We start from the raw sequence: 16,065 nt of genomic DNA, 5'->3' as shown, positions 1-16,065 counted from the left end.
GTTTGATCTGTTATGAATATATGCCTAGGTAAATATAGATGAATATATTCATCGCATTTTGCATAGTTAAATATATTCAACTCAAATTCTATTGAGATTGAACTCGAAATTTAGTCAAACTGATTCATGCGACAAGTCTAAGTTCAACTCGTAACACTTGCAATAAGAAATTTCTCGTTGGAATTTCTCTAATTACATATTTTTATGTGATGCTCTATACAAAATCTGATATACCACAAACCATAATTTCTCAGACATTTACAAGGTATTTATTTTTTAAAGTTTTAAGCTTTTGGGTTAAAAAATGGAAATTTTGGGACTGGAAATCATAGCTTGGCAATGGGTCGTGTGCTGTTCCAAAGCCATTGACGAGCAGAACCTTCCAGCAATGGTGAAACCTGCAAGAACTTATCAAGTTAATAACTCGAAAGGAGAATAAGCTGAACAGGTAACCAGGAAGTCTATCAAACTGAACTCACAAGATCTTTTTTAGCAAATGGTTTAACGGAAGTGAACATTTTTCAATACATATACATATGTGTACCTACCTTTTCCCAAACTTGTGATCGGTAATTGTTGAGCCATTCGACCGCCTCGACAGAGAGCAAGGATAAGTCAATCAATTTAGTCTGTACCCCAGATACAAACATGATTAAAAATAAAATATCCAGCTGAACTTCATTTAACATAACCGAGAATCAAATTTAATCATGATAAAAAAAGAAACTCAAAATTAGAGATTATAAGTAACCGGTCTAGTTTATCCTACTAAGGAAGTCGAAGCAGCAAATAATTTGTACATTTAATTGCAAAGCTCCCTATAGCAATCAGCTCCAACCCTCGGATCAACATTCAAGTTAAAAATTGAAAATATGCACATTTCGAGAATAAGTACATGCTGTTATTTCTGTAAAATAATAATCTTCCTAATCCAGTATGAGGGAAAGCTAAGTACCGCATATATTCATGTTCGTTAGCAGAAGATCGCTCTTGGAAGCCTGATGACCAGATGACTTCTACTTCCTTACAAGTGAACATTTCAACTTAATCCATTAATAAATTTGAGTTTCAGATTCTAAGTAAGTTTCTTAGAACTGATTCAGAACCAGATTGTAACTAGTAATTTATGCCCAGAAGAACTTATCATGGTGGAGTTAGCAGACAGCAAAAGTGGGTGGAAATACAGCATCTTAATGCGCAAAGTAAGATTTGAACAGCATTAGTACAAGGAAATCGGCAGCATGCCTGAATGGGAACAAATGTTAGTTTTTTGAATCCAAGATATTCAATTCCTCGGTAACGGTTAGGTGTATGAATCTCTTGCACAAAAAGAAGATTCTGCAAGATGAAAGATTCTAAGTTAGAAATGACCAAGCTTCTCAAACAGTAACTAGAGGGTTACTCATAATATAAACTACAAAATAATGCTCAAACCTAATTAATATAACTTTTAACCTTTAATCACAATGTAGTTCAAATTACATGAGGTGTTTGGATGTGGACCAACTAAGTTTAGCTTTAAACCAGCAGTTAGATCAATTAAATGAATTCATCAAGGAAATTAAACAGCCAGAATTCTTTTAGCTAATGCAAAGTTTAGAACAAACAGATATGGCCGAATGACTTTGTACATCAATCTGAATGCCAAAGGCATGGTCTTCATAGTAGCCAGGTTCATTGCTAACAATCATGCCTTTTTGTAGGGGAGTCATATTTCCATATCTGTAGCTAATATTTTGTGGGCCTTCATGGACATTCAATGCGGCTCCAACACGATGCCCAGTACCTGCATAAAGGGAACAAGACAATGAAGTCATAAATCAATAATAGACAAAGCTTTTTCGTACTGTGGGGAAGTCACTGGAAAGATGGGAGAAATACCATGGCGGTAATCAAGTCCAATCTTCCAAAGGGCAGAGCAGGCAAACGCATCCAACACAAAACTTGGAGTGCTTTCGGGGAATACTGCTTGATCAAGAGCAATGTGACCCTGCAATTTGATGGTATATCAGGAAACACCAAAATAACCAATTCATATACGAGAGCTTGGTAATCTTTAGAAGTAGTACAGTGATGAAATCATATCATGGTGGAAGGTACTCATAAGACTAAAAATAATCAAATATATGCTCCATTTCTAACTGGATTTCCATTTTATATGTACAAAGAAAAAAGAAAGTGGAGAACCAGACAAAAGGAATGTGAGGGATACAAGGCTGTTGTGATCTCACAAAGTAAGAAAAAATTTACCAATATTCTCAAATATTTTAGAAAAACTTGGTTAAGAGCCAGTCAATCTCTTTATGTAACACATACATGGGGCTCATATGATACCGACAAGATAGATCAAAACAGAACCAGCACCTTTAGAACTCGGGTGAAGCATTCTTTTTCCCTGGAAGTTAGTTCACCAAAATGTACAGTCCTTGTTATGTCAGTTATTCCATCAACATATTGAGCTCCACTATCCAATAGGAACAATTTATTTGAATCCACAACCCTACAACTTTCTTTTTCAGGTTTGTAGTGTATAATAGCACCATTTGCACCTGATCCCGCAATATTATTCAAAATGTTAAGAGTGAATTATAAATTGATAGACAGAGATTTGATTTTTGGTTGTGGAGTTTATTAATTTACATATTCCCTTCCAAAATAAAACAAAGCATGGCAATTTTACTTTTTCCAGGACGCAAGGAATTAAAATGGCTGGACTTAGACTGGAAGGTAATCAAGAATTCATAAAGTAATATACCACTTATTGTATCAACGCTTGTGTCTAGGAAACCATCTTGCTTTGAACGGAATTCAAGAAGTTTGTCTGCAACATCTACCTCTGTGAGTTTCACATTCTTATGAATTTCCTCTTCCAGCCAGCACCAGAACTGTGCCAAAGCAACTGCATCCCTGCATGTATATTATCACCATAATTATAATTCTTAAAGTTTTTTTATCTACATATCTTTTCTAGCAAGCAATAGCTTTTAGCTACCCCAAAATAGAAAGTTTCACAAAGAAGGGCTATAGCAGGCATGTCAACAGACAATGGTAGGTGTCCTCTTTGCTTACAAAAGGGTAGATGTTTCTTAAAAGGAATATCCTCCGAAGACGAATGTTTCAAAAACGGATTGCAGCCAACTAAATTATAACCACAAACTGAGGTATTACTATTATATGGAGAAATCAATTACCTCAAGTGAGAATTCAGCATCCCTTCTAATTCAGCAGGATTTTTCAATGCCTTCGCTTGGGAGATTGGAGATCATCTATAAACTCCAGAAGGACCTCTAGAGAGACCATTGGATTCACCATATCCCTTATTCTTTATTTTTCCTCTACTCCCATGGCTCATAAAATATTTATCACAAGCAGACTTATATGTCTCCACAATAGCAGCATTAGCAGATGATGTATCTAACCACAGGTGAGCCCCCTTTGCTGCCGGTATGAAAAAGGTATATTTAGTTATTTCTAAAATAAGTTTGCCCTAGCACACCTGGCAAAACCAGCTAAGAATAGATATAATAAAAAATTTTGCAACCTTAGATAAAGATAGACATCTTTGCTGGCTGCTTTTACATTTTTATTACATATTTTTCAAACAAGAAAGTCTAAGCTATCTAAATGAAAATGCATAAAATCTTGTGAAAACTGCTTCAATGAAAGACACGCTAGTTTCCTAATGAACTAAAGTGAAAATCATCACTTCACCATAGCATAAAAAAATGCCCCATTCAAAGAAAAATGTTTCAAATGCAAAAATAACATCACCTAAACATACCTCCTTATTTAAGAAAGGATGGAGTCATATGGTCTTAATTCTACACCTGCATTCTTCAAGTGATCCATCACCTCTGGGGTGACTTTAGAATTATCTACAAATAACTTTGCTGCGTCAACCTCCACAGTTAAGTATACATACATAACAGGTGAATGTGGGACATCACTTCCACTCTGCAAAACAAGATGTAAGGTATTAGTCGGATGAAGGATTAAAGGCAAAAGAAGAAATTATTGAATGATTAACTCTCTCTCTCTCTCTCTTTCTATATATACACACACACACACACACACATATACATATATATATATGTATATGTGTATATATATATATATATATATATGTATATGTATATGTATATTGGTCTGAGCAAGTTGAGCTATCAGATTTCTTCTAAAGTAATGAGCATTCTAAGAAATCTTGACAAAACAAAGACTATCACTGTTTTTGTTTCAAAAAAAAAATAACAAGCAACTAAGTAAGTGTGAGTATTAATACCAAGTTCAGCAACTAGGCAACTTCATCAAGCATGAATATAACAATTGCAGATGAACCAGTACCAACTAGTTCAGCCCTCAGGGCAGATAATTTGGACACCACATCTACGCCAGCAAATTTCAGATCATGCACTCTAATTGGCTTGTTAGGAGGTTTTGGCCTTGATTCCTTCCATATTTCATCAACAAGATTTAAATCATACAAGTAAACCAACTCAAGATTCTTCTTAGATATATCCTCCTTCAATTCTTCTGCAGCATCATAAGAAAATAGAAACTGCTCCCTTCAAATTATCAGACGTCATCAGACACAGCCAAAAATTAATAAGGGTTATATTGATTGCAAATGGTAAGCTAGATGCACCCATTTAGGAGGTTGAAAGAGTGCTCACAGGATCAACGCCAACTCTGCCACCAGGAGCCAAAATATCATTAAGCCATTCACTAATTGCTGGAACTCCAAGATTACCAGCACACATGAGAATCCAGCTTGAGCGCAACTATTTCTCAGCCTAAATGGTCAGAAGACAGGAAGAACTAGTATCAACAAGCATTTAATCTATGGTGGACCATACTAGATGGAACTCCATTAAAATGACTTAATAAAGTTTCCCAACAAGAAAAAGCCTGCAGAAATAGCTACCATCAGTCCATAGAGCTGCTTTATCCTTTGTGACAACAGTCCCTGCACTGCCAGTAAAGCCTGATATATAGGCTCTCCTCATGTAGCATTCAGCAATGAACTCACTCTAGAAACCATGGCCAATAGTAATTAAACTAATTGCAGTAGAAGTCAGAACTTGAAAGTTCTACTGTGACAAATTTCAGTCTCACATACAGATATCCCTGATAATCCTTAATGGTGACATTTTGATAAATGTTAACAAGTAGTAAAACTGAATAATCATTTATCATAACACATGAAATTTATTAACAGAAGCACTTAAAATCTGCTTAAAACAGACTTGAATACAATTACTGAACCAACCAAAAGTTGAAAACAATAATGCAATGATGCATTTATGAACATGATGAGATCTGAGACAGTTTATGGGCACCTAAGAGTCCAAATAATGTTAATCTCGTCTCATTTATATCAGTTTACCATCTAAATTATGACAGAATATTTCATCTGAAAGCACTCAATAGTCAAAACACCAGCTACTCGAAACAACCAAAAACTAATTGAATTTGAGCATTAACAAGTATAGAAAAGAAAGAGAATTGAACCTGATGAGCTTCCTGAGAAGGGATGATATAGGCATCAATTCCAATTCCAGGCTTGGGAAAAAGCTGGCGAAGAGCAACAACCTTTTCATCCGGTTCTTGAACAGTACGGTTCCTATGAAGCTCTGAAGAAGGCTTGGCAGTTACTGAACCAGAATTACAACATCGTAGGGTCAAAAACGAAGGACCCTTCTGTGATTTATTATAAATTGTGGGGTTGCTTTTGAATTTGTGGAAAATGGGGATTGAGAAGGAGAAGAAAAGAAAACGAGAAGAGGAAAGAGATGGGTTGAGGGATAGAGGACGCATTGCTTGTGATGGTAGCGACTGCATAGTTGATAATAGTAGCAACTTCCGATAGAAACAAGAAAATGAATAAGTACAACAGAGAATACAGGGTATCAAGGTTTGTGAGTCAGAGTCAAAGAAGAGAAACCAGAAATGATGGTAGTTGAATGAAAACTGTGTCGTATAAGGAAAAAAGACAACAGCTGAAAGTGGACGGTGTCGTTTTTTAATGTCTGAAATCTAATAATTTAATCTTACTTATTAAAGTCAACAGTCTTTCTTCAGGAAAGGAAAGCTTTTTATAGATAGAGTACAAAACCAGAAAGACTAAAACGTTGTCGTTAAGGAATGAAACAGAGAGACTAAAAGGACCAGAAGGTGGACAATTTATTTTCTCCAGCTTGATCTCAAATCTCAAATCTCAAATTTTGCTTTTTTTTTTTTTACTGTTTAAAGTTTATACGTTTGAAACAGAGCTGTTAACTTTTCTTCTTCATGATGTGTTTCAAAGATTAGAAGTTGAAGTTTACAGTTGATGCTTGTCAATGGCGATCATAACAGAAGGGATAGAGCCAGGGTCACGGAAAACAAGAGGAAACAAAAAACCCCCTGAAAAACCAACTTTAAATCCAAACTCGAAACCTTCAAAACCCACTTCAAAGCCAAGCCCGAGCTCCCAAACTCGAAACCCTTTTGCCTTCTGGTTCTGTTTTCCTCTCAGTGTTTTTCTTATTACTTTCTTCGTCTCTTTTTCCTCTTTGTCCCCTCAAGACCCCAGATCCTGGTTCCTTTCTTTGCCTAATTCCCTACGCCAACATTACTCAAATGGTAGAACCATTAAAGTACAAATAAACCCAAACCAATCACCAAGTGAAATTTTTGTTTCCGAAAATGGTCAGTTTTCTTCATCTGAGAATGTTGTGGTTGTTCATGGGCTGGGGCTGAGTTCTTATTCTTATAGGGAAATGATAAGAGTTCTAGGCACAAAAGGAGTTCATGTTGTAGCCTTTGATTTGCCTGGAAATGGGTTTTCAGATAACTCAAGGGTAGAGATTGAAGAAGGAACAAATGGGGTTTTAGGAAGGTTTAAGGAAGTTTATAGTTTGATTCAAGAAAAGGGTTTGTTTTGGGCTTTCGATCAAGCGGTTGAAACTGGTGAACTCCCTTATGAAGAGATAAAGTCAAGAGTTTTGGTTAAAAAGAGTTTTAAGGTTATTGAAATGGGAAGTCAAGAGATGGGAAGGGTTTTGGGGCAAGTTATAGAAACAATGAGATTAGCTCCTGTGCATTTAGTTTTGCATGATTCCGGTTTTGTTATGGCTGCAAATTGGATTTCTGAGAATTCAAGTTTAATTAGAAGTGTAACTCTTATTGATACAGGATTAAAACCAGCTTTGCCTTTTTGGGTTTTGAACATACCTGTGGTGGGTGAGATTGTGTTGTGGTTTTCTTTTGCGTATGCAAGGTTGATAAACTTGTGTTGCTCAAAGGGGATTGGTTGGTCGGAGTTGGAGGCACATAGAGCGCTTTTGACGGGATGGGATGCGAGAAGAGCAGTTGTGGGGATGGGGAAGAAGCTGAATTATAGTTTTGATATAGAAGAGTGGGGAGGTTTGGATGGTATAAAAGGTGTGCCATTGCAGGTACTTTGGTCTAATGATTGGTCAGACGAATGGAGTAAAGAGGGTCGACGAATTGCTGAGGCACTTCCTGGGGCAAAATTTGTCACTCATTCTGGAGGGCGATGGCCACAGGTCCCATTGACTCCTTCGACGTATTAAGTTTCTGTTGTTCTTGTTTTACATTATTAACAGTTGAATTATCATAATATAGCCGCTTTTGGATGATTTTAGGCATGCTCGTGACTGAGTTTGTGATTGATTCTGACTTGATTGACCTTTGATTTTTGCTCTCATATGTTCCAAAGATATGCAGCCATGTTATATTGTTGGTTAATTCTTGTATGATTGATTGATTGAATGTCTTTAATAGATTGTTTTTGCTCTGATACTTGCATGAATGTTGTTTTTGGTTCTTTACATACCTTTTGAATTGTGTGCTCTTTAGTTGAAATTGATGCGATACTCCATTACTTTGCATGTCACTTGGTAACTGCATTCTTCCAAATTTATAGGACCATGGATGCACCCTTTGGAATTTAAATCAAGAGCATCATAGATTGATTGTATGTTTTCTAGAATAATAAGATGTTTTAACAAGTTCCTTAGGTGTCTTCTATGTGTTGTCAACATTACATGCATTTGCTTCATTTTGAATTCATGCTTGTTATGTCTTTGTGATCTCAGGAAGGTGTTCCTGGTGAGCTAGCTGAGATTGTAGCTCATTTTGTTTCTTCATTGCCCAAAACAGTTAGACAAGTTGAGGAACAGACCATTGCTGCGCATATTCAGAAGATGTTTGATGAAGCAACAGACACTGACCACACTGACAGTGACAGTGACAGTGAAGGTGACAGTGACGGCCACGGCCACGGCCATGTGGCCCATGGTCATGACCATGCGCGTGCAGCCGGCTTTATGGATGCATACGGTCTTGGTCACACATGGGGCAGTTGATATGTTTCTTCCTATCGTAGTGGACTGGATTTAAGTTAGAGATTAGATCTAGGCGTGCCATCATCGACGTATGGTACTTTATACTGCTTTTCTGGTACTTACAAGAAATGTTTATATGAGACACAACAAAGCAAAGCAAATTCAAACTTCAGAGCAAGAAGTTTTTCTTTTCCGTTGAGGTGATCAAAGGTAAACTTTAAGTCACTGATTGTTGTCATGATGATATATCAATGAATTGTTTTGGAAGGCAACATTTAAAGTTTAATATGCTTTACAGCATCATCTGAGATTAGATTTTTCACCATCAACGTATACCTGATATGCTCTTAACATGAGAATTTCCAAGAATTCGGAAGCTTACCATTGTATGATACATGGTTGAACATAACTTGATACTGATTACAAAACAACAAAGACAAAAGAAAAAAAAAGCATCAGCAATCCTCTTACCCCACCTCAACAATTAATGAGATAGATCAGAGAAAAAAAAAAAAACACCCGGCTTGACATGATTGATAAAGCTAATAACTTGATTTATATTGCCTGAGGTTTGACAACAAAGATGATATGTTAAAGTCCAAAATCCAATAACAAGAATGAATGAAGTATGGAACTTGCTTTTTCCCTTCTGTTCCTTCAAGCTTTCCATACAAATTAAACACAAAACCGAGTATGGTGTGGAAAACTATTAACTGTAACAGATATAAAAATTTTCTGCCTCTAAAATTACCACATCATTAGGCATGATGCAAAAGATAAACATAAACGGGGAACAGAACTACTATCAAATGTCTAAATGGATTTAGAAGCTGAAGGATTCAATTCAAAATAGTTCTTTGATAATGTTATCAACTCCTTCTCCTGTTGTTCCTTGAGAAAGTTCTGAGCAGTTGCTGTTACTATCTTAATGAAGAAGTTTAGAAGCATGAGCCATACAACAGTATTCCAGATTGAAGCAAGTGATAAATCCCAACTATTCACCTGTAGAGAAAACAAAAAAAGCTAAATTAGCACCAGGCAAGAAGTTCCGCTGGAGACCTAAGGCATCCTGCATAGGTATGCTTATCACACTATTTTGTGTTTATATTACTTTAATATTTGAGGAGACTGGAGGAGAGGGTGACATATATTTGTCTCTAATAGTATGTAGTTTCCTGATAAGGTCCAGCAGGATGGTGGCTACTCCTGGGATAAAGCTGAGCACTCTAATCAACTCATTTTCAATGAAGTCCAGAAGCTGATAGTTGCAAATTGAGATGATAAAAACCGTCTGCGGTGACAAACAGAAAATAACAACCATAAGTCACAAAATAACATCAAGGATCAGCATAAATGTTCCCACCACTTAGCAGCAGGACTTACCATCATGCTTAAGCTTACTGACCCCCTTTCACATAGAAGTTTTTCTTTTTTCCTTTTTACTTACATTTTATGATTTTAGAGACAGATAACAACTTTAAAGAAATAAAGTAGCTCAAAAACCTCCTGGTATAAAATCTAGGACTTCTCAAACCTGAATGTGAGTTTTAATGATCGCCTTTCCAAGTAATGTTGCTAGAAAGAACTTCCAAAATGGAACACCAAATTGCCCACACATAATACCAGCAAGATCGAACAGAGGATTTGGAACCTGAAAATATAACACTCTAATCAGAAAATTACAAATCCAAATAGGTTAGCAACACAAGCCTCTGCTTCAGTATAGCGCAAAGATTATTAATAGAAATTAGTACTACAGTACTATGATCTGCTGCAAAAATAACTGCAGTGATATCTAATGCATTTCATTAGGCTAATATCACCTTCTAATTATTTACCCAAATGAGCAAAAGAATTTTTTGGACAGCATCATTCAAAAACCAACTTTCACCAATGAAGCAGACATTTTCACTCCAGCTAATTTGTCCAAATTAGCTATAGCTACTATGATAACTACTCTTTCATACCATTGATCAAAGTTACGATAAAAAATCAAAAGTACAACTAAAATTGTGAAGAAAAGAAGAAAGAAAAAGTTCCTAGATTACCGAAGCAAGAACTAAAACTGTAAAGAAGTTCAAGTATTGTAAGTGTGAAAGGAGCCAATATTTTATCTGTTTCAGATGATTGGCTGTGATACTACCATCTTCCATTGAAGAAGAATCTAAATCACTCATGATAACCAATTTGCTACCTGATATGCAAGCTGCCAAAGCATTTAAGTAGGAAAGTCAAGATTATAAACCATAATCAATAAACAATCAGAAGATAATGGAAGTATACAAGTGCAAACACAGAATAATAATAGCTGTGCCCTTATGACCTGCTCTAGATATGAAGTATGGAGGGAGCTCTCCAAGTGCAGTCCCAATGCCCCATAAGATGGCCTCTAGTTGAACCTGAGGCAATATGCTACCGAGTGGAACTCTTGAACCATGTCCTGATGGGAACAGTGGAGGTCCATAGTCAGAGCAATTTTTTTTCAGCCATGAAGGACCAGTGTTCAGTTGAATGGTATCATATAAAGCACTTTTTAAATCAACACGGCCACACTGCACAGCTTTAATTGTAAAAAAGGCAATGTGTGGACCCAAATACAGCACAAATGTGTGCAAACCAGATCCTGTGAGAAATAGAATAGATTCAGAGTCCCATTTTAAAAAAAAAATCCATGTATATAAATGATTTTATTGAGAATAAGCAGCAAATTCTTTTAAGCAAGAAAATAGAACAGTGATAACAAGTACCAAAGGAATATAACAGCTAATCTAGTGAAGTATGATCCCTTAATTTTAGGAATAGACAACAGTTTCTCACCATCTCTTACAACAATTTAAAAGCTAATGCTCAATAATTGCAAGAGAGGAAAATTTGAACGGAATCCTTCCAAAGCAAATGGTACAAGCATCTAGAATATAATAGAAGTGGCGTAAAAAATCTGATAGTGACAAAGTAGAACTCCCCTTACCAAGACCAATAGATGATGCTACCCCAAGGGCCAACCACCAAACTCCAAACTGAACGTAATGAATATGCTCTTGAACCTGCCAAAGTCGCACTATTCATCAGAACATAGAAACAAATCAAAACATAATTGCAGCTTCCAAGGATGAATTGAAATATTATCAAGAAATCAAGCTGACAACTGCAAATATTCCTCATCAAACCAACACACTAGCAAAAATCACTGATCAAAATTACATTGCATGGCATTTCCAACTCAAAAGACAAAAGAGTAATACTCAACTACTACTGTTTCTTCAAAAAAAAGGAATCACATTATCTATAATTAGCAGCAGACAACCACTCAAAACACTAGCAGCCACTTAATCTTCTACGATCTGGACTGAAGTAATCACCAGAAGCAATATGGCATAACATCATACCAATTCATGAGGCCCACCAATGGTCATGACCAAAATTCCAATACTTCCAGCCAAAGTGCTTGAAAACATGAACCAACCAGCTCGATGTCGAATTATCTGATGAATCCATTGAATAACAGCAAAGGCAAAAAGCTTTAGAGTTCTTAAGGGCTGAATTGTTAATGTAAGATTGTCCAATTCTTCTTGGTGCTTCTCACGAAGTCCTATAAGATAAAACACCAGATGATTACTCCTATCAAACAAATGCTCCAAAATCAATAGAAATTCCACAAATAAACAAGAAAATGAGAAAAAAATATAAAATTTCATCACAAGTACACATAGGTTTTTGCAACTTCCAGATCCTATAATTACAAATAACCAGAAAAAAAAGAAAAAGAAAAAGTGGGATCTTTATAAAGTCTCTAAAGTTCAATCCTTTAACCATTAAAGGTGGAAAAGCTCCAATAATTTGAGCTTAATAGAACTCCTAAGCTCTCTGAACTCCTATGCAAAACTGAATTAATCCCAATTCAACTGTAAAATAATTGAGCTCATTTTTTATTTCTAAAAGCCAAATAAAAACAAAAGGACATAAAGAAGCTACCAGCGGAAACTGCAGCAAAACAATACGAAAACCAAAACCCAATTCAGAAACCAATGATTTTCCTAAGAACCAAACAGAAAGTAGACAAACCAAATGTTTTTGGAATTGGAATAAAACAGAGTCAAGTGACCCACCAGAATGAGAGAGATTCTGTTCTTGGGTTGTCGCCATCTAAAAGAAAAAGCAGAGATCACATTCTAAAAACTCCTAGCTCTAGCTGCATTATATAGTATTTATATTTATAATTAAAAATTGATGCTTTGGAATTTAAAAAAAAAGATTAAATTATTTATGGGAATATTTGGTGTTTGAAAGAGAAAGAACCTCGAAAAATGGGAATTAGATTTTGCATAGGTAATCGAGATTGCCGCAGGGGAAGAGCAACGTTGGCGTGAATCAGAGGAGACAGACACAGAGAAAAACACAGAGAAAAAGAGGGAGAATTGTCTGTTTCTTAAGTAAAGTGACTCCTTTGCAACTGTTTTTTCTTAGGCCGCCATGTCAGAATGTTTGCTAGATCCACAGAAAAAGGTCTGGCCCATCAATGGCCCATGATTATTAGGCCACGCCTGTTATGTCTTTCAACGTGGGCCCAACTGAGTCTAATAGTCTCCTAATAACGGCCCGATTTTCGTGTTGGCAATTTTGTCTGCTTTGGACAGTCCAACTTTAGATAATGATTTGGGCTTAGACTCAAATGGTTAGCCCAACTAACTATTTGAGCTCTAATAATGTCCATAGTTTTCCTTAGCACCTACATGGAGCTCTCAGACTGGGCTAAATGGCCCTTGGTCTTGGATGGAATTTGGGCTGTCAAAATTAAAAGAGCATAACCAGACTAAAAATTTTATTGAAATTTGATTGAGAAATAGATGGATCAAACTTCAAAATATTGTCTTATATTTTTTTTGGTAGATGATAACGGTTGTGATCAAATTAGATTTAATTTGATTTAAATTTTTTGAATAATATATAGTATTATAAATTTTTAAAATTTGATTTGAATTTGAATCAATTTTTATTTAAAACCAATATAATTCAAATCAAATTTTATCGGTTTGATTCAATTTAGTTTATTGTTTTTTAAATTTTAATTTATTTTATATATTAGTTTAATAAAATCTAATATATTTGAATTAGATTTATATATAAAGTAATTATTTTTATTTTATAAAAATTTAAAATATAGATAAAAGCTAACAAAAACATAATAATTCGATTTGATTTTTTTTTTTTTACACATCGACTCGAAATTTGATTTAAATTTAATATATATTTAATATCTGAATTTAATCCAAATTTAAAAAAATGATTTGATCCAAACTAAACACTATAGTTTTAAATTAATTTTTTATTTTTTTCAATTTCTTTTACTCCTATTTGCCAATGTCATCAAAAAATTTTTTTAAGGACATAAATAATCACAAGTGACAATCCATATGTTTCTTTATTTCTTTCTTTTATAGTTGATAATGATGACCAAATCCTTAATAAAATGACTCTTGTTGATTAAGGAATATATATTTTTTAATATAAATTATCATAAAAAAATTGATTGCTTTTTATAAAAGATGTCGTAATACGGGGATAAGAATATAATTGTAGATGTCAACATTTAAATATTAAATCTGTTTAATATCATTTTTTAAATTTAATTTAATTAAATTTATTCAAATTTATTATTTTGTGATGACAATAAATTTAATTTTTTTCATCTATATATATAAATGAAAATAAAATTTTTTAAATATACAAGTGATGCTAAATTCAAAATTTTAATCTACTTTACTAGTCCACTTTGACTTACAAAACATTTTATTTTTGTTTATAATCACTTTCAAATGACTCGTTGTTGATGAAAGAACATGTTTTTTTAATATAATAATCATTAGAAAATTGATTGTTTTGAGTAATAAAATAAAAAATCCCTAAGTTATAACTAAAATCATGTTCCACAAAAATATAATGTTTTTCTTTATCCTTTGATATTGACCCAAACAAAGGTAAAACTATCTATGATTCATTGGTATCCGAACCTCACATGCCTACTTTATTGCATTTAATACCAAAAATGTGCACTTGAAAAAAAATCTATTTGTAAACCTTACCTGCCTGGCTACAATTTTAAATGAAAAACAACAAAATCAAATCAGATTTTTTTAGTTGAGAAAAGATAAAAATTACATTTTAATGTTCGAACTTTAAATTTGAATAAACTAAACTTTTAAATACTTTCGCTTATTACCTAGTCACATATCCAAATTAAATGAATTTGTATAACAATAATAATAATAAATTAAATCTTACATTGTATATTTTGGAATCGATTATATAAAAGATAAAAAAAATTGTATTATATTATAATTTTAAATTTTTTTACATCACTTATTTTTATTAATAATAATTTATTTATTTATTTTTTTAATTATTATATTATTTTTTAGTAGTTTACATCTACATCTCTCCTAATATACATATAAAAATTTTGGTTTCTCTTAAATTTAAAATTTTATTTTTCAATATACAAATGAACATACATTTCATATGTTTAAATCATCTCAAATAATTCTCTCTTTATTTTTTTTTTTAATTTGAAAGACTCTTAATTTTTCCTAATTGTATTTGTATAATTTTTTTTTTTTTGCATATGAATGATTTTCGCTTTACACAACACAGGTTCTTGCTTTTGCAAGCCCATAAATAGCTTGCAAGGGCATCTTTTATAGTATAATGTATATTTCATGTGTTACTAACGAATGATTAGTTCAATCGATTAAAATTTATCTTCTTTAACGAAAAAGTATTGAGTTTGAGTTTTACTGATGATCATTTGTTGATATCATATCAAATGTACGACCTGCAACAATCTCTTTTAAATTGTCAAGTACAACACATATATAAACAAGTAATTAACGTCATGGTTACATTAAAAAAAAAAAACATATGGGATGAGAAATTTATAACTAAATTGGCAAATATCGTTTCCTTTCCAAAACATCTAAAGGAATTGCTTTGCATTTTTTTAATAAAAAAGTTCATAATTTGAAATAAAAAGATTATAATTATTAAAATTTAAACTTCAAACATATTAAATTTTATTAAAAATTTTCAATTTTCGTGCTTAACCATAGAATCCTAAAATCAATCACAGAATTGTCCATATGAAGCATTTGCCAAAGATGATTTTCAGCAGAATTTCATAATATATATGCTACTCTTCTCACTTACTATCATAGCCTTCAAATTTGGGAAAACCCACCTTTGCTTCAACACTCAAAATTAAACATTGCAGCTCTTTCTAAACTTCCTGCTACGAAAAATTTCCCTTCTTTCCAATTAATCTGATGAACCATTCACACGTTAACACAATCATTAAAAAAGCTGCAACTGCTACTTCCACACATTAATTATGAATTGTTCTCCCAAAAAACAGTGATTAACTTCTGGAAATCATTTTGTAGTTAATTATACATGGTTAAACATACAATGGAAAATATTTTTTAAGGGAATTCAGGACTTAATTATGTTAGGTTAATGCTATCGTCCTTATAAATATAACATTCAACAGATCTATAGTTCAAATCTCATCATTTGCAATCTTTTTCTTTATTCTCAGTAGGGCTGTAAACAAACTAAATATGAACGAGCATATGTATGTGGTTTGTTTGTTTATTTTTAAAGGTGTTTAGATTCGGTTCATATTTGATAAAAAAATTACTTTGTTCGTTCGAGTTCGGTTTGTTTA

General features: G+C 33.6%; 2 protein-coding genes and 1 pseudogene across 5 annotated transcripts; 1 reads left to right on the top strand and 2 right to left on the bottom strand.

Moving 5' to 3' along the window:
* Positions 1–138: 138 nt before the first annotated feature.
* Positions 139–6,030, bottom strand: LOC111294444 (aminopeptidase P2-like; annotated as a pseudogene). The gene is made up of 13 exons (XR_016327314.1): positions 5,509–6,030; positions 4,896–5,027; positions 4,671–4,790; positions 4,280–4,555; positions 3,780–3,954; positions 3,192–3,444; positions 2,756–2,907; positions 2,365–2,549; positions 1,882–1,990; positions 1,632–1,786; positions 1,246–1,338; positions 549–629; positions 139–398 (listed from the first exon to the last, which is right to left on the bottom strand). The product of XR_016327314.1 is annotated as an aminopeptidase P2-like (transcript).
* A 109-nt stretch (positions 6,031–6,139) lies between these two features.
* On the top strand, positions 6,140–8,670 carry LOC111294442 (protein AUXIN RESPONSE 4-like). The gene is made up of 2 exons (XM_022887743.2): positions 6,140–7,547; positions 8,100–8,670. The coding sequence occupies exons 1-2, from the start codon at positions 6,339–6,341 to the stop codon at positions 8,367–8,369; spliced, it is 1,479 nt and encodes a 492-aa protein (XP_022743478.2). The 5' UTR covers positions 6,140–6,338; the 3' UTR covers positions 8,370–8,670.
* Positions 8,671–8,883: 213 nt separating this feature from the next.
* Positions 8,884–12,796, bottom strand: LOC111294443 (vacuole membrane protein KMS1-like). 3 transcript variants are annotated; one of them, XM_022887744.2, is made up of 9 exons: positions 12,645–12,789; positions 12,455–12,537; positions 11,735–11,937; positions 11,317–11,392; positions 10,672–10,971; positions 10,397–10,554; positions 9,883–9,999; positions 9,460–9,639; positions 8,884–9,350 (listed from the first exon to the last, which is right to left on the bottom strand). In XM_022887744.2, the coding sequence occupies exons 2-9, from the start codon at positions 12,489–12,491 to the stop codon at positions 9,162–9,164; spliced, it is 1,260 nt and encodes a 419-aa protein (XP_022743479.1). In that variant the 5' UTR covers positions 12,492–12,537; positions 12,645–12,789; the 3' UTR covers positions 8,884–9,161. The 3 variants fall into 3 exon arrangements, with proteins under 3 accessions (XP_022743479.1, XP_022743480.1, XP_022743481.1); XM_022887745.2 differs by having other exon boundaries at positions 12,455–12,491; positions 12,645–12,744; XM_022887746.2 differs by lacking the exon at positions 12,455–12,537 and having other exon boundaries at positions 12,645–12,796.
* Between the last annotated feature and the right edge of the window lie 3,269 nt (positions 12,797–16,065).

Source organism: Durio zibethinus, chromosome 14 (assembly GCF_047325235.1).
Source record: "Durio zibethinus cultivar Kanyao isolate XHJ-2024 chromosome 14, ASM4732523v1, whole genome shotgun sequence".
Taxonomy (NCBI): Eukaryota; Viridiplantae; Streptophyta; class Magnoliopsida; order Malvales; family Malvaceae; genus Durio; species Durio zibethinus.
Note: the sequence above shows the minus strand (reverse complement) of the source record. Positions and strands in the feature narration are given on the sequence as shown.

Bases quoted from the DNA above. Each gene is read 5' to 3' on its own strand.
- LOC111294442 (XM_022887743.2), top strand. From the start codon at position 6,339: ATGGCGATCATAACAGAAGGGATAGAGCCAGGGTCACGGAAAACAAGA. The intron at 7,548-8,099 runs GTCCCATTGACT...TTGTGATCTCAG, and splicing joins CTGGAGGGCGATGGCCACAG to GAAGGTGTTCCTGGTGAGCT.
- LOC111294443 (XM_022887744.2), bottom strand. From the start codon at position 12,491: ATGGCGACAACCCAAGAACAGAATCTCTCTCATTCTG. The intron at 11,938-12,454 runs GTGGGTCACTTG...TTTATCTTATAG, and splicing joins ACAGAATCTCTCTCATTCTG to GACTTCGTGAGAAGCACCAA. The intron at 9,640-9,882 runs GTTTGAGAAGTC...TTGTCACCGCAG, and splicing joins TCATTAAAACTCACATTCAG to ACGGTTTTTATCATCTCAAT.